The 17747-nt window shown below is 43.7% G+C and overlaps 2 protein-coding genes across 3 annotated transcripts in view; one reads left to right on the forward strand and one right to left on the reverse strand.

The window, feature by feature from the left end:
• The first annotated feature begins 79 nt into the window (after window positions 1-79).
• Window positions 80-7496, forward strand: LOC311124829 (nuclear distribution protein nudE homolog 1-like). Its single transcript, XM_084198926.1, has 9 exons — window positions 80-134; window positions 618-750; window positions 1137-1290; window positions 1731-1879; window positions 2221-2357; window positions 3177-3344; window positions 3953-4038; window positions 4274-4425; window positions 5427-7496. The coding sequence occupies exons 2-9, from the start codon at window positions 665-667 to the stop codon at window positions 5527-5529; spliced, it is 1035 nt and encodes a 344-aa protein (XP_084055052.1). The 5' UTR covers window positions 80-134; window positions 618-664; the 3' UTR covers window positions 5530-7496.
• Window positions 7497-7552: 56 nt separating this feature from the next.
• Window positions 7553-17747, reverse strand: part of LOC311124833 (myosin-11-like) — a 43720-nt gene continuing 33525 nt past the window's right edge. For both annotated transcript variants that reach the window (XM_084198933.1, XM_084198932.1), the window contains 17 exons: window positions 17543-17714; window positions 16815-17027; window positions 16362-16506; window positions 15855-16061; window positions 15479-15583; window positions 15106-15258; window positions 14530-14778; window positions 14030-14242; window positions 13520-13732; window positions 13162-13323; window positions 12773-12901; window positions 12580-12668; window positions 11513-11636; window positions 11180-11305; window positions 10826-11017; window positions 10535-10707; window positions 7553-8913 (listed from right to left, as the gene is read on the reverse strand). In XM_084198933.1, the coding sequence (XP_084055059.1) occupies window positions 8778-8913; window positions 10535-10707; window positions 10826-11017; window positions 11180-11305; window positions 11513-11636; window positions 12580-12668; window positions 12773-12901; window positions 13162-13323; window positions 13520-13732; window positions 14030-14242; window positions 14530-14778; window positions 15106-15258; window positions 15479-15583; window positions 15855-16061; window positions 16362-16506; window positions 16815-17027; window positions 17543-17714 (2801 nt within the window). In that variant the 3' untranslated portion in view covers window positions 7553-8777. The remainder of the gene's footprint in view (window positions 8914-10534; window positions 10708-10825; window positions 11018-11179; window positions 11306-11512; window positions 11637-12579; window positions 12669-12772; window positions 12902-13161; window positions 13324-13519; window positions 13733-14029; window positions 14243-14529; window positions 14779-15105; window positions 15259-15478; window positions 15584-15854; window positions 16062-16361; window positions 16507-16814; window positions 17028-17542; window positions 17715-17747) is intronic.

Here is a 17747-nt window from a genome sequence, read left to right on the forward strand (position 1 = left end):
GCTTTGCGTCATCCTTTTAATCCACCAATGGCGTGCTGTAAACGCGGGGATGTAATGGTTTGGATTTGGGTAGATGGGCAGTTTATTTCCTGATAGCGTTTTGCTAGCCATGTTATTGATCTACTGTTAGCTAGGTAGGTACTAATACATTTTCTTAGCTATCAGCATTCAGGTAAGCATTCTGCCGTATATTTTACTTTCTGAAAGTCAGAAATCTTCACTATCGTCTATTGCACAACAGTTTATCCGTTATTCACGTACGGTTAATGGTTGTGATGTCGCTAAACTAGCTAGCTAGTTAGCTAATTAATTAAGGTTAGCCAAGTTAGTTAGCTAGCCAACATCTTAATTTATTGATTGATTAGGCTAGCTAAAGAAACTGAATAGTTATCTGATCAAACTGGATATTCCAATGGGCTGTAAAAAAAAACATACAGTTAGTTAACTAGCTAGGTAACGTTACTTAGCTAACCTTACTAGGCTAACTTTTAAGTGTCAACATGCATGCAAGAATCGTGCATTCCATTGCATGGTTAATTGATCTCCATAACTAACTAGCTAGACAAACAATGAGCCTGCCTCAACATGACCAGTGCTATGTTCCTTCTTTACTTTAGATGTTTTACTAGGTTTTGTGAAACCATAGTCAGCTGTAACATTAGACATGGGGGAGCCCAAGATGCACAAATTTGGGTCCATAGAAGAAGAGCTGAGTTTCTGGAAGGAGCAGTCAGACAAACACCAGCAAAGGTAAGGAATTCTACCAATGGTTGGTAGCTAGTAGCCAGACCGGTTGGCCTAGATGTGTGGTTAATAGATAGAAGTGAAACAATCCGAATCTAAATCTCTGAAGTTGTCTGTAAGTGTAGATCTAGGAAGTGTTTACCATACATCAGTCCTAACCGGTCATGGCTAGAAGGGATCCAGCTTTTGTCAAATTAACGCGTTTTAGCTAACCGTAAACCTTTTCCTAAATTTGACAAAAGCTGGATCCCTTCTAGCCACGACCATCCTAACCTCACCCTGTAACGGTGAGAAAATTGAATCTAATCCTAGATCAGAATTAATTGGCGACTTCCTTCTATATAGCTTAGCTATGTAGGTTAGACATGTTTTTGATGTATGTTTGTGTCCAGGGCTGAGGAGGCACAGGAGGAGTTGCAGGAGTTCCAGCAAATGAGTAGGGACTATGAGGCGGAGCTGGAGACTGAGCTGAAGCAGTGTGAAGCACGGAACAGAGAACTTCTGTCCAACAACAACCGTCTACGCATGGAACTGGAGAACATCCAGGTTAGAACCTATTACACCTGTATTGTCAAGGCCAACACTAGTCTTGCATCGCCACATGTCATATTCTCGTGTATACTCTGCATCCCGTCACGTAAGGGTTGGGCACCATATTCTGTATGTTTTAGTAGACTTGAAGGCGCCTCCTGTGTCTTGAGTTGTCTAGTAGTACCCACACTAGCATCACCAAATCATAGCCACTATCACCAGAGGCCCTGTGTGTTCACCACCACGGAGCAGCTGACTTCTGAGCAACTATTTGTACTGCTGAGTCCCGAGGGAAGGTTAGTCAGTGAATACTTGATTGTGCTAAAAGCCTTAATTGCTGGGGCCTGGGGGACAGTCAGGGACAAGGCCATGAAGAAGGGTGAGGGAGAACGTCATCTAAAACCACAAATGAGCAGCAGACATGCATCAGAAAGAAGTGTTCTGTGTTTTTGTAGGAGAAGTATGAGGCGCAGCACTCTGAAGCGTTTAGGCAGATCTCAACGTTGGAGGGAGACCTGGAAGAGACCACAGCGGTCAAGGACCAACTCCAGAAGTACATCAGAGAGCTGGAGCAGTCCAACGATGACCTGGAGAGGGCCAAGAGGTCAGTCTGGACACTTTGACCTCGACTTGGTTGTTGTGATTGTTGCGTAAATGACACTGATTGTTGTTATGTTGATGAGGGACTTCAAATAACTATGTAAACAAGCCTGTCTCTGCTGGATTGTCATTGTATTGTAACTCTGAAGTGTCTGTCTGACACTTCTTTATCCAATCACCCTAATGAGATTGGCGTGTGTCTAGCCAATGTGTACCCAGTTTGTCACAAACGTCATAGGCCTACATACAGATTCAACCATGTCTGTCCTTCCTCTCACCCTGTAGGATAGGATGTAATTTAAGACGTAACCATAGTAACTGACTGACCAATGTCCTGTCTCCCAGGGCGACCATCATGTCCCTGGAGGACTTTGAGCAGAGGATGAACCACGTGATCGAGAGGAACGCCTTCCTGGAGAGTGAGCTGGACGAAAAGGAGAACCTTCTGGAGTCTGTCCAGAGACTAAAGGATGAGGCCAGAGGTTTGTGTGTGTGTGTGTGAGGAGGGGTGGAGATGGGGGTCAGTATGTTTCTGTGTGTGTGGGAGAGAGAGAGAAGCCAGAGGTGAGTCAGTGGAACGAGAAACTCAAAGGGTTTTCATTTCATGTTCTAATCAAGAACTGCTGATTTTGCCAGATTTAGTTTCCAGTTTTGAAAATATGCGTAATTTGATAGTTGATTAACTGACATTGTAATATCAGCTCGATCCAGCCTTGCCCATTGTATTTCTCAAAAAGTAAGCAGAGCGAATGCGGAATTATGAGTCTGGCATTATGTGTAGAATTTACAGCAGGTTATTAGAAGCTACTGTTTATATATTCTATAAAAGTCCAGCCTACTTCCTGGTTCAAGTCCCATACTGTTGTTTTAATGGTCTTCAAGCTTATATATCATCATGTTCAAGAAAGTGAGGTCATTTTAAGATATATATATATATAATTGTATTTGCGGATTAATTTACCTTTACCCAATGCCTTTTATGAAGGTTTTCGATTAAGGGGGAAAAACGCAATCGAAAACCTTCATTAAAGGCATCAGTTAAAAGTAGATTAATCCACGAATACGAATATCATTTTACATATACAGTACAGTATCTTAAATGACCACGTTTTCATGAATTTGATGATATATACGCTTGAAGCCCATTCAAAAACTTGAACCAGGAAGTAGGTGGGACTTCCATTGCGTATTAGTGATGACTTGTATTGACTTTTTCCTTATTTGTACTGTAGTATCAATGTCACAAATGTCCTCAGTATTGAGATCTGATCTGTTGTCTCTTCTCTCTCTGTGTTGGGCAGATTTACGACAGGAGCTAGCCGTACAGCAGGTCCAGGAGCGACGCCCCCCCAGTAGCATCTCCAAGGAGACAGACAGGACCGAATCATCTTCACGCTCCACCATACCGACCACCCCCTCCAAACCACTTGGTACATTCCCAGCAACCCCAGCGTCAAGCATTCGTCGAGGTGGGTGAGACCAATGGTGGCTGTGTTGTGGGTTAAACTGTAATAATGACATATTACTTCATCCTCAATTTTAAGATAATCTTGATAGTTTAATGATGGTGGAATGCTAGTTAATTCCTTAGTCAAAGACAGTACAGTATGAAGATAAGCTAAAAATGCTTGTTTAATAGAAATCCCCGATCACACTTGGAGGCGATGTCGTGGCGACGTTGGCTAGCTAAGCTCATGCTTAGAAACATGTCATCGGGTTTAACGGTTGTCTCGCGCCGAACTGCGCATGAGCAGGCCGTCAAATCAATGGCACTCCTTCGATATAAAGTTGTTTTTGACGTAAATGGAAAAAGTGTCAGTTTGTCACTTTCACGAGGTTGGAGTAATATAACATGTTGAACTACTTAAGACATTGGCTCGAATCTAGGTTGTGCATTTAGATTGAGAAAAATAACAACTAAATAATCATTTTCCACCAAACCCTGGCCTAGTCTGTTTGGTCTGTTTTGCAAGTGTTCCCGGAAGTCTTGCGATGTTGCGCCTCTGGGATTAGAAACTCTGTGCCTTAGTAGCTGTAGTTTGATGTTGTGATATGTGCTAAATGTGTTTGTGTTTAGGGGATAACCTAACAGGAACTCCCCTGACTACGTCGGCTCGCATATCTGCGCTCAACATCGTCGGGGAGCTCCTAAGAAAAGTCGGGGTAAGAAAAACTGTGTAGAAACATTGTCTTAATGGGACCTATGCATTTAATACCACCCTCATAACATCACCATGAACCTTCAATGATGCATATAATAAAATATAACTCTAATTTAATGGTTTAAAGGAAAACTGGTATTTGTTTGGAATTTTCCTTTTTAACGTATCTCCATTTCTGTGTCTATGATGGTCTCAGAGACAGTAATACAACTTATTTCCTCTCTTGATCGCTCTAGAACCTGGAGTCCAAGTTGGCGTCTTGTCGAGACTTCGTATACGACACGTCGCCGAACAGACCGTCTCTTCCGGCGGGTCCCGGTACCCCCTCTGCTATAGAGGGGGGCACAGAGATCCAGGCCTTCAGCATGAGCCCTCCACACTACGACAGGTAAATAGGTCACAATGAGAACCATTTATTTATTTCTGAAAATCATATATTTTTATATATTTCTGTCTGGTTGTGTGTATCTAGATTAAGCTTACTTAGTAGTAGTATTTATTAGGATTCCCAATTAGCTGCTGCCGAGGCAGTGGCTACTCTTCCTGGGGTCCAAACAGAAATCAAAACACAACCAATTAATGCATAAAATACATAATATACCCTGAGTATACCAAACATTAGGAACACCTTCTGCACCCCCTTTTGCCCTCAGAACAGCCTCAATTTGTAGGTGCATGGACTCTAAAAGGTGTTGAAAGAGTTCCACAGGGATGCTGGCCCACGTTGCTTCCCACAGTTGTGCCAAGTTGGCTGGATGTCCTTTGGGTGGTGGACCATTCCTGATACACACAGGAAACTGTTGAGCGTGAAAAACCCAGCAGCATAGCAGTTCTTGACACAAACCGGTGCGCCTGGCACCTACTACCATACCCCGTTCAAAGGCACTTACATTTTTTGTCTTGCCCATTCACCCTCTGAATGGCACACATACACTGTCCATGTCTCAATTGTCTAAAGGCTTAAAAATCCTTCTTTAACCTGTCTCCTCCCCTTCATCTACACTGATCGAAGTGGATTTAACAAGTGACTTCAATAAGGGATCATAGCGTTCACCTGGTCAGTCTATGTCATTGAAAGAGCAGCTGTTGGTCATGTTTTGTATACTCAGTGTACATGGCACAACATTTAGCAGATGCTCCCATCCAGAGCGACCCACAGCTAGTGCATTCATCTCAAGATAGCCAGACATCTGGACTAAAAACTACTTTACTCTCCATTTAGACTTATACTGGTCTGAGAAATCAACTAAGTATCCTACGATTAATGAACATGAACTGGGTGGGATCTGTTGTTGTTCTGTTCCTCTTAACATTCTGTCTGATGTTCTACATGAAAATGAAGTTGTGGATTTACGTGTTGCTCATCATGGTAGACGTTCTGTCTTTCAGCTTGGTGAAGCGGTTAGAGTTTGGACCTGCGCCTCCTCGGGGAGTCTCCTCCCACTCCCATGGCTCCCAGTCACCATCAGGGGGAGTCAAGATCCTGCTATGAAACGAGGGCCTCCCCTGCCCCCCTCCCCCTCCACCTTCACACCCCTGCACCAGACTGTACTACCTTTAAATGGTGTCCCCCTCTCACTACACTACCAGCTGAACATCCTCACACCTCAGTCAAACTCTGAACTATGTACCAGAAAGCCGCTCCCTCTCCCCACTTATTTGCTGCATGGACTCTGCTGAGAAGAACCGCCGGGTCACGATGCTACTCTACAGCTTTTATTTTTTTAATGAATAATATAAGGGAGGATTCCTTGACCTCGCTGCATGTCCTCCTGCTGATCCCATGACCTCTGAACCCAAGTCCTGCTACTACTACCCCAACCCTGCTACTATGCCACTAACCCCCCCCCATACCCCACACCCTGTCCTTGTACCCACGTTCTCTGATCGGACGCCATCTTGGATTCTTGGTGTGCCAACGGTAGCAGAAGAGTGAAGTTGGTCGACAGTTGGTGGTGTTAGCATTTAGCCATTGCTGCCTTTTATCAATGTATCAGTACCTCCACATGTAAGTTTTGCCTAGTCATAGTTTCTTCTGTATGTCTAGCCCTCTGATCATCGCACATGTCCGTTCGTAGCTAAGCCTCGTGCTTATAGAGGATATATATGTAAAGTGTCGGAGATGGTAAGTTAGACTAGCTTTACCTTTTGGAGAATGGGTATTATTCCTCTCTGTGCTGCGTTATTGTCATCTGCTGTAAAAGCAAAGGATAGTCTGATGTTTGTTATGGGTACTACTACTTTACAGGTCAATGGTTTATTAATGTACGAATATAGTTTATTTTAAAGGTCTTCTACCTGGTAACTTGAAAAAGTATTATCTGTGAGAAATGCACAGACTAACCTATACCCTGTCTTGAATTTGCAGAATGTTTTATAGGGTAGGCAAGATATAGGAACAGAGAAAGTGCATCGAGTTAACTTCTGAGAATCTCAAATGTAGCTTAGGTCTTTGGCAAAGACATTTCTTTCTGTTACAGTTGATAAAGTTGCCATTTCTTCAGTGTTTTTAAGTTTGTTTAGATTTCTTCTCTTTGTTTGTATATGTTCTTAGTTTTTTATGAGTTGGAGAGTTAGGAGGTACCACTGCACTGCTGAATGTATAGAATCTATATTATAGATGTTTCTAATAGAAAGAGGCCTAAAGACAGCCTTGGTTCAGTTTGAGCAGTTCAGTCAACCCAGACTTCCTGTCAAAAGACTGATCTTATATCAGATCAGGGAACTATCAAAGATGACAAAATAGCAATAATAGATCTTAATAGATTTGACAGAATAGAGTTCGATTTTACTGAATAGAGTTAAGAGATAAAGCACAGTTCATACTATATTTCCGAAACTATTATGGATGATGATGATGATGCCTTCGTTACACTGTTAATGGTGGACATCTGAATTCTGGTGGATTTGTGACTTCTTGGAATTCATTACGTACTGTTTAAAAGATAATGTTTTAGCCTTATATGTCTTTCCAATGAGGAGCAATAGTCTGATATCAAGGATGGATATGACCGTAGGGCATGTTACTACTCAACAACAGAGAGAACGCTTGTACTTAGTAACAATGTGTTTATATCATTGGTTTATATTGGTTCCATCCATATGTGCTTTATCCAATTCCCCTATCATGTTCGTGATAAAGGAGTTGGCTAGAACACATACAGATTTGAGACCAGGATAATATGTATACAAAACAACTCTGATGTTACAGCAGCAGGTCTTATGGAAGTATTCTGCTGTTGTGTATGAACTAGGGACCAGGAAGTACCATTTGTAGAGCTTCTCTTACAACTGTACATGTAACCGTTGGCAACCGTTTGTGGGTGTGTTACTAACATACTAACTTCTGTCTGGACTTACATTGAAATGTATGCACCTGAGGTGCTCTACCTTTTGACCTGTTGGTTTGCAATCCTTTTTGTATCAAAATGAACACATAAAATGAACATTCTAAACATGCTTTTGGCAATATCATTCAGGATGTGTGGAGACAGACATATAGGAGAGGAGGAGGGTTACTTTTTCACTCTTTTATTTCTCGTGCAGGTGGTTCCACAATTTATAGATTGAAGAAGTGGCATGTAAACGTCAATTGAGTAAAAACAAGACAAAATGTTGTAAAGGTGACCAGTGGCGGGTAAAACCAAAAAATATTTTTGTTGAATATGCATCTGGACATACACAAAATGGCCTTGATGGCATGACACTATTCCTGCTGATGATGTTCTACTTTCTAACAAGATGTCAATGGCGAGGTACACCAACCTAAAATGTATCTGTCTTGTTGATACTAATATATATCATTTTATATTATAATTTAGGAACAAGAAAAGTCTGATAGGAATATGTAGGAGAAAGGGGTGACTTTGGTTTTGTTTATAAAAGTAGAAAGGTGTTCTGCTGTCCATACTTGACAGTCAGAAAAATATTCCAAAGTATGAAATATATATGGTCGATTCACTGTCCTTACCACAGACACAACAGAACAGTTGCTATGGTTGTAACCGTGCGCCAATATTGGGGCAGCTATTCTGAATACAAACAAAATACATTTGGACTACATCAGTTATTTTTTAGCTGGGTGGGTATACCATTTACCATAGTATACAATCTGCCTGCATTGACCTTCTATAACAATCTAAAAAGTTAACAGCAGTGTAGAAGAAGGGGCATGTCATAATGTCCTCATAGAAATAGAATTATAGATTTACATGACCGCTAGATGTATAAATCTAGAAATACAATGTGATGCCTATAAATTATAATTAATTAAAGTGACGAATAGTAACACCTGGATTTATCCTTCCTGGTAAAAGGAGTATAAGGAACAACATGTAACCTACGTACCTTTGAGGGGTACAACATTAAGCAAAGGAAGTATCGTAGGGACAAGTAATTCAGTGCAGTACAAAACAGTGTAGCAAAAGAACAACAAATCACACTAACATCCCAGGCACTAAAATGAAACTAAATTCATTATTACGCCTTTGTCTCTTATGCCTCCATTTTGTCTGTTTTGAATTGTGAAAAGCCTTATGTGCTCTGAACGAGAAGGCAGTCGATATGTGACTGATATAGAGAATCATATTTGGAAGTAATATGAAAGAAAGAGTAAGGTTGAAGTTACTTGTGTGTTATTTGGTAAAGCGGGTCTGTTTGGCACAGGTGCATACAGTAATACTGAGTCTGATTGGTTGGATGATTGTAATACTGAATTTGATTGGATGGTTTTGGCCTCTTCTACTCAACAGACTTGGTTCCGTTGTAGTCCCCCTGTGAGTCCCCGTCTTCTTCTGACGCGTCATCGATGACCCCTCTCCGGGTGCTTCCTCCGACACGGCGTGGTGCGCTGCTAAAGGAGGGCTCGGTCCCGCGCCTGAAACACAGACAGACAGACAGCACCGATGCAAGACACACAAACACAGGACACACATACAAATACACAAACACACACAGATGAGAAGCGCTATGGGCAAGACTAGTCTAGGTTTCCTGGTAACCTCAGGACAATGTTGAAGGACTTTTTGCTCCCATTGTCTGCGTCTGTATATCACTCTACCTTTGTCCACCATTTTGATTAACAAAAGTGAAAATGGATGTCTAACAATACCTACCAGACAGGTTGTGATCGTCACTGTTAATACAGTTTTGACATCTTATTACAATAATGGTCCCACTTTAAACAAAGTACAACTTATAAAGGCTTTATATAGCATACATAAAGGCTTCATAAGCACTACATAAATACTTCACAAATCATCTATGAGCGTATGTCATACTATAAATGGTGTATAAACATACATAGTGCGTTATGTCACATTTGGCAATTCACCCTACACTGGGAATTGTTACGTCACCCTTTATACACCATTTATAGAGTATGACATACGCTTATAGATGTTTCTGAAGCCTTTATGTAGTTCTTATGAGGCCTTTTGCATGCTATATAAAGCCTTTATAAGTTGTCCTTCATTTAAAGTGGGACCACAATGGTCTATTAAGCTCAAACTACATAATTGAATGTAACTTGTCTACTACGTTTTGTTAGACTTGGGTAAAAAACACTCGTGTTGAACACGAGGAAGATGAAATGGCATCGCTGAAATGCAGAATGAGTGAGATGTTATAGTAACAGTAGGCACGCTGCACGCCGGCCGGTTATATCTTTAACTCATTTGACTCCTGTCTAGACAGACGCTAGCCTGGTGCCAGAACTGTTTGTGCTGTATTGTCAACTCCGATGGTCATCTGAGACCATAGGATTTGGCAAGACAGCAAAAACAGATCTGGAACCAGGCTAGACAGACACAGAGAAATGAGTTTGGTTTAGGGCAAATAAACCAAGCATGGAGAAAAATATGGTCACCAGTGGTAGAAAGAACACAATGGAAGTGCAATACACTTTTCTTGCACTGTTTCAGACTATGAGCTCTATCAGATGAGCTCTATTGAATATATTGACCGATTAACCATATTTCACTCTTTCAGGCGGAGAAATGGCACAGTCAGTTGGACAAGAGTGCATGGGGGTAAGTTATGGAAAGTTAAAATGAAATGGTGATAAACGGGGTAACTTCTGAACGCAGAGGTACCTGCTACGTTACTCCTTGGGTTCTGGGATTGGGTTGCCTCTGCAATAAAGATTCAAGAAAGGCTTTGATTTCCAGAGGACACACCATGGTGTTGGAAACAGATATACTGTAGTACAGTGTTCAACTTGTTATCTGCAAGCCCCAAAAGGGTACATTATGCTCCTTTGCCTATTGGGAGAATATTTAATTGTGGTTGGCTAATTGGTGATTATGTGAAATTTCAGTGTGGTTGTTGTGAAACTACTCTGTGTGATATATTGGACCTGCCTTGATTTGGGGTGTGATCATCCTTTTCTATCGAGTGATTTGAGCACAGTGAAACTATAGTATACAGGATAGGGGTCAGGAGCAGGGACTCTTGCCAAAGACACCACCCTGACTCTGGGGTCATGGGTCACACTGTACCTGAGTTTGCTCTTGAGGGAGTTGACCTCGCGGCTCATGGCATCATTAGCCTCGGTGGCCTCGTCCAGCTCCCTCTGCAGTTTCCTGCGGGCAGCCGTGATGCGCTGAGACTCCTCCTCCGACTCCTCCAGCTGGCGCTTCAGCTGCTTCATCCGCGTGTTGCCCTTTTCTGCCTGGGGAGGAGAGAGGAGGAGAGGGGTTCATAAGAGTGTCATAACTGCCATTAGCAGAAAGGAAGAAGAGGGTGTTCATATGACATAAGACTGGCATCAGCATGACACAACAGTATACCTGTTCCTTGTACTGCTCGGCCTGTTTCCTCTCGTCCTCCACCTGGATCATCAGATCCTTCAGCTTCTTCTCCTTCTGGCGCAGGCCCTTGGCTACAGCCTGCTTGTCCCTGCTCTCCTGCTCTACCTGCTCCTCCAGCTGAGCCACCTTGGCCTCCAGGGCGGTGATGGACGACTTGAACTTGGACTTGACCTTATCAGAGATGATAGAAACCGAGACCCCACAATTCATTACATTGGAACAACGGTACACTACACGCCCACTGAGACAGACCGGAAAGTAGGGACACTTAATATTTTCTCAATGGGGAGAAACCCCCGGCAGTCCTATCTCAGTAAATCTATTATCTCTGACCTGGTTCTCCATCTCCTGCAGCTTGGCCTTTAGGTCCTTGTTCTGCCTCTCCATCTGCTGCCGGGCACTCTCGTTCTTCTGGGAGGTGGTGCGCTCCGTCTGCAGCTCGTTGTTCAGCTGGTCCACCTGAGTTTGAAGAGTGGTCAAGATGTGGTCACTGAGGGTTAAAGATATGGTCAATGTGTGTCCAAGAGGTGGTCAATGAGTGTTGAAAGTGTGGTCAATGAGTGTTCAAAGCATGGTTGATAAAAGGTCAAGGTATGGTCCTAGTGTGTTAAGGTGTGGTCACAGTGTGTTTAAGGTCATTAGGAGGATGGATCCTGCCAGTCTAACCTGTTGAGTGCTCTTCCTCAGTCTGTCGTTGAGGATCTCCATGTTGCTGCTCTCTTCCTCCAGCTCCTCCTCCAGCTGGGAGATCTTAGCCTCCAGACGACGCTTCTCATCAGACAGGGCTGACCTGGAAACAGCACACAGGAAACAGTCAGTCACACAATGCTTCACTATACCACCACACAATGTTTCAGTCACACAATGCTTCACTATACCACCACACAATGTTTCAGTCACACAATGCTTCACTACACCACCACACAATGTTTCAGTCACACAATGCTTCACTACACCACCACACAATGTTTCAGTCACACAATGCTCCACTACACCACCACACAACGTTTCAGTCACACAATTAATGCTCCACTACACCACCACATGTTTCAGCTGCCATTCTTTGGAATAGTCTTCTGAAGAATTTGAAACTAATAACCACCATAGGTAGTTTCAAGTTCTCAATGAAAAAATGGCTAAATAGTAGCATGTCCAAAAAGTGAGTCGTAAGATTATAGTATGTGCCTGAGAAGGAAATACCCAGGATAGCATATGGTCTGCCTTTTGGTGCCTGTTGTTTATTATATGGTGATTGTCTTGTATATATTAGGGATTGATTGTTTTATATATTAAGGGTATGTGAGAAAAGGGAGATGTACCTGTCCATAGTTTTTTAATAGGAAATTAAATTGTACAACTTTTCTCATGTTATGAAACAAACAACAATTTCTGTCTGTCATTGTCTGTTGCCATTACAATTACCACCTAACCTTGTTGCATTCCCCGTTCCCCCTTTCCTCTTCAAAAGGACCAAATGGAAATAAGTTGTTAAGCTTTATTGTGTTATCCTTGATGATTTTCTTAATTGGAGTGCCCAATTTTACAAATTGTCAAATAAATTCAATCAATTAATCAATCACACAATGCTTCACTACACCACACCACCATCTAATGCTGCGTTCAATTCACTGTTTCCAATTAATTCCACTCATTTGACTGAGGAACAATTGTGAAATACAAGAGGCATTATAATGCTATTAACATCACACTAATTTAGTAAATGTTCTACTTACTTTCCAGAGGTGTTGCTGGCCAGTTCGTCGGAGAGCTCATCCCGCTCGGCCTCTGCTTGTTTCCGTGCCCTCTCAGCAGCAGCCAGCTCCTACACACACAATAGCACTCTGGTCAAAAGTAGTGCACTATATAGGGAATAGAGTGTCATTTCACACTTTGCCATGCTATTTACAGGGAGCCAGGCTACGTTACCTCCTGAATCTGCATGAGCTCAGCCTCCAGACTCTTGGCCTTCCTCTCGCTCTCCTTGGCCGTACCCAGCACCTCTTCTCTGGCTGCATGGGCATCTTCCAGCTCCCTCTGGAAGTCCTTCATCTGAGCCTGGAGATGGAATGACATAATGATATTATAAGGCATCATAAGGCTTTCATAATGCTTTATAAGGGGTATTGTCAAAGACATAGCCAAATCTCACACTAGCTGTATTCATTTTACACCATGAATGTCAGTTACATAAGGCTACATAAGACTTACTACATATGACTAAATAAGGAATAGGCTGTCATAATGCTACATAACCATAACATAACAGTATCACTGTAAGGTCATGTGTTACAGTATCATTGTTCACTTCCACTCACCTGGATCTTGCGCAGCTGTTTGATGGCTTCGTCGCGTCCCTTGTTGGACATCTCGATCTGTCCCTCCAGGTCCTTCAAGTCTCCCTCCAGCTTCTTCTTGGCTCCTGCCGCCGTGGCTCTCTGCTTCCTCTCGTCCTCTAGCTCTGTCTCCAACTCACGCACCTGGGGACCACACATGCAGAAAGCAAAGGCTGAGCACAAGCTCAATTCAGCAACATCATTTGTTGCTGTGAATATGTCATTATTGTATAGCTCAAGAGTGGCTTGAACATCCTGGAGAGTTAAGCCATGAACCTACCCCTTTTCTGTGTAACAAAATGGCGGCATTTCCTCTTTACAGTTTTCCCTCTTTCCCTACCTGCTTTATGAGCTGTCTCTTCTTCTCCTCTCCCATCTCGTCACGTCCCACCAGGTCCCGGTCGAACTGGGCCTTCAGGGCCTGCATGTTGACCTCCAGACGCAGCTTGGCATCCTCTGCAGCCTGCAGCTCGTCCTCCAGCTCCTCCAGCTGGGTCTTCATCTCCTCCACCTGGGCCTCCAGCCCACGCTTCCCCTTCTCCAGCTCATGGACCTACGGATAGGATGGATGGGATGGATAGGATGGATAGGATGGATAGGATGGATGGGATGGAGGGGATGGAGGGGTGGGTGGGTGAGAAAAAGTTGTGGACATGCCTGCCACCTATTGGTGGTTTTAGAACATTGCCATTTTAAAAATAGTGATTAAACCTAGTCCTGCATTAAAAATCATGCTCAATCTCCATGGAAAGAGACTCCATTGAAAGATCCTTTTAGTCCAGGACTAGGCTTAATCGGTATCCGGGAAACTGGCCCATAGATTCCAGAGAAGTTGATTGTCCACACTCACACTCTTGCCCACGTCGTCCTTAGAGCTGACCAGGTCTTCCATCTCAGTCCTCAGGGCCTTGTTGGCTCTCTCAAGCTCCTCCCGGCTGTCCTGGGCCTCCTCCAGAGCACGGGCCAGAGACAGGGCCTTGGTCTCCTTCTCCCTGGCCTCTGCCTCAGCACGGTCCCTCTCGTCAGCGTACTTACTGGAGATGGTCTTCTCCTCTGCCAACATCTGGAAGAAAGTGTGAAGTGGAGAAGGTAAGCTCATATGACTTTCAAGAGAAGAAAAAGTAGTTAAAGAGAAGTCTTTTTTTAATGCATGATTTAAGTAAACAATTTCTCCTTATTTACATTCTCCTACACCCTGTTTATCTTTAACATAACATGCGTCACAATTGTTTTGACTAGTGTCAGCCATTTTGATATGTCTGTTGTACCCAGCAGGCAAAACTGGTTGGTATTGTGTCATTTCCATCATTATAATATTATGTCAACCAGTTTTGCAGTTGGTTGACTGACCTGGTCGAACTTCTTCTGCTTCTTCTCCAGGTTGGAGACGATGGTCCTCTGGTTGTCCAGGTCCATGAGGATGTCCTCCAGCTCCTGCTGCAGACGGTTCTTGGTCTTCTCCAGCTTGTCGTAGGCCGAGGCCTTCTCCTCGAACTGGGTGTTGGACGCTTCCAGGTCTCTCTGAAGACGCTTCTTGCTCTCCTCCAGGAGCTCATTGTTGCCGGCCATTTCTTCTAGCTTCTTCTTGGAGTCTGACAGCTGGTGACACAAGGAAAATTGTGTAAACAAGTGTATCAACGTCCTTTCTTCATGTTTTTATTCTTTGTTAAACTGTTATTTTACCAGGTTAGTTGACTGAGAACACCTTCTCATTTCCAGCTAGTCTTCATCTTAAGTGGATGCTGTATTTGACTGTCCCAATACGCTAACTCTGAATGACTACTACAATCTCTTGTTTTGGGAACATAACGCACAGGAAATGTCCACTTGAAATGGTAACAAGATGGATCTCTTGACATGCAGTATCCATCTCACTGAGGTTTTACCATTTTACTCCAGTGTCTGACCCTGTGTGTGAACTCTGACCTGTATGTTGAGGGTGGACACGTGTCTCTCCACGTTCCTCTTGGCCTCCACCTCCTCCTCCAGCTGTTCCTGCAGACTGTTGCGGTCGTCCTCCATCTGACGCAGCTTCGTGGAGAATTGCAGCTTCTGACGGGTCTCCTCAGCCAGCAGCTCCTGAGGAAGGCAGAGACAAAGTCAACGGTCAAAGTTCAGTATCAAACGCCAACCAATGAGCAACAAGTGTTACATACAGGATAACATAAACCATCATTAAACAACACAAAGCAGTTACAGTGAGTCCCGTTGCTAATGTCTCACTGAAAATAAAATGTTAGCTAGCATCCTTTCTTGAATACGCAGTACAGAATAAATAGGATGTGTTGTGTGTTTGTACCTGTGTGTCTTGGACTTGGGCGCTGAGGGTGGAGACATCTTTGCTCAGCTTGATGTTCTTCCCCTCGGCTTCATTCAGGAGGTTGGTGGCACTCTCTAGTTCAATCTGTGTAGAGAAAGAGATATTAGTCAGCATCTCTTCTAGCTTTAGTGAAACGTGTCTTCTATATCTATGGACTCTTTCATCCATTCATCTATTTCATTGTGCATCATTCTACATAACTAATATCATTCTATCATTCTACAAAGAACAAAGAATAAGGGCCCTGCGTGGGTCTATGGGTGTGCCAGCAGGTCCACATTTTTAATGAATTATGACCATATGGGCTCTGTGTAATGATGTCATCATTGTGCGACTCCTCATCATTGTCACTCACAGTGATCTTGGAACAGCGCTCTCCCAGCTCTCCCTTCTGCTTCTCGCTGTCGGTGAAGCGCGCCTGCAGGTCGTTCAGCTGACCTTCGACCTTCCTCTTCTTGTTCTCCACGTCCTGTTTGGCCGTGGTCAGGGAGCGCACCTCCACCGTCAGCTCCGACGTCTCCTTCTCCAAGGCCTGCTTGGCCTTGTCCAGGTTCGACTTCACCTGGGGGACACAGAGACGAAGGGGATTCAACCAGTCAATGGAAGTATAATATATATTTGCCTACTCAGCATCTACTACATATAGATTTTTCCGTATCCTAATACATAGAGCTGCCATAATAGAACGGTAAAATGTATCATGTTCTGTAGAAGATGGATTCATGCACACATGAAGTTATCATATGCTTCAAAATGTAGTCAGTTAGAGTCATGTTAAATCTGGCCAGTGATGATGCTATACAATCAGAGACAGAACTTTGGGCACTTGACCAGGCCTAGTAGTATAGCTACATTTCCTTACCCGTTTGGACTGCTCCAGCTGCTCTGTGAGCTCCTCTACAGCCTGGGTGTGTTTCTGTCTCATCTCCTGCACCTGGGCCTCATGGGTCCGACCCTCCTCATCCATGGCCTTCTTCAACAGGGTCACCTCCTGTTCTCTCTTCGCCCTGCAGAGAGATGAGAGGATGAATGGATGGATGGATGGATGGATGGATGGATGGATGGATGGATGGGTGGGTGAGTGAGTGGGTGGATAGATGGATGAAATAATGGATGGATAGATGATGGTTGATGAATTGCATGAGTGATTGAATAGACCAAGTACTACCCTAGACTGTATGAATATACAGACAAATGACCAAATGGCTATGTTCCAATGTCCATACTAGCATTCACTAAGAATATATTGCTTCATACTAAGTGGTATGCCAGTGTGGATATTGGAACAGAGCCACTGCCTAGTAGTTGTACTCACCGGAGCTCCTGCTGGGTAGCGGTGCTGTCGAGTGTATCCTCCAGCTCAGACTTGAGGGCCTCCAGCTCCTCTCCCAGGTCCCTCCTGGCTTTCTCAGTCTTGTTCCTGGCCTGGCGCTCTGAGTCCAGGTCCTCCTGAAGGTCTGAGATGTGGCCCTCCAGCTCCCGGATCTTCTTTAGGGCATTGTTCTTCTGGGCCATCTCGTCCTCTAGCCTAGGGGAAAAAGGGGGTAATGAACATTGTTTATGTGTTGTTTATACATTGTTAATACGTTGTTTGTGGATGATTTCAAGATAATAAAACATATCACTAATAAAAGAAGGCGTATTCTGAGCTGATGCTAAGATCAATAGATGGTACTGTTACATTTGGTGCTGTGTTTTAGAGGTCATATACAAGTGTAATGTGGGCTTTATCACAGTAGCATGTGAGGATCTCTAAAACAACTGAAGTTTTTATTTATTTTACCTTTATTTAACTGGGCAAGTCAGTTAAGAACAAATTCTTATTTACAATGACGGCCTACCCCGGCCAAACCCGGACGACGCTGGGCCAATTGTGCGCCGCCCTATGGGACTCCCAATCACGGCCGGATTGTGATACAGCCTGGAATCGAACCAGGGTCTGTAGTGACGCCTCTAGCACTGAGATGCAGCGCCTTACACTGCTGCGCCACTCGGTTCACAAGGAAAGAATAATTAAAATAAAATCCAGTGTTTGGTGTCCACCTGGCCAGAGCAGCCTGTAGCTCCTCCTCCTTCTTGGCCAGCTGGGCTTTGAGCTCAGCGATCTGAGCCAGCAGGTCGGCTATCTGCTCCTGGAGGTCGCTAGACTCCGCCTCCAGCTTACGCTTTGCTTTGTCCAGCTCCTGCCGACCCTTCTCCTCCTTCTTCAGACGGACTAGAGGACAAAAGATAGAGGAAGATAGAGGAT

Source organism: Coregonus lavaretus (assembly GCF_964263955.1).
Source record: "Coregonus lavaretus genome assembly, contig: HAP1_SCAFFOLD_276, whole genome shotgun sequence".
NCBI lineage: Eukaryota > Metazoa > Chordata > Actinopteri > Salmoniformes > Salmonidae > Coregonus > Coregonus lavaretus.

What these genes read in the sequence shown, in the direction of transcription:
- LOC311124829 (XM_084198926.1), top strand. Translation starts at nt 665, where the DNA reads ATGGGGGAGCCCAAGATGCACAAATTTGGGTCCATAGAAGAAGAGCTG. An exon ending in GACCTGGAGAGGGCCAAGAG is followed by an intron (nt 1,880 to 2,220) that starts GTCAGTCTGGAC and finishes CCTGTCTCCCAG; the next exon opens with GGCGACCATCATGTCCCTGG. An exon ending in AGCCCTCCACACTACGACAG is followed by an intron (nt 4,426 to 5,426) that starts GTAAATAGGTCA and finishes TCTGTCTTTCAG; the next exon opens with CTTGGTGAAGCGGTTAGAGT.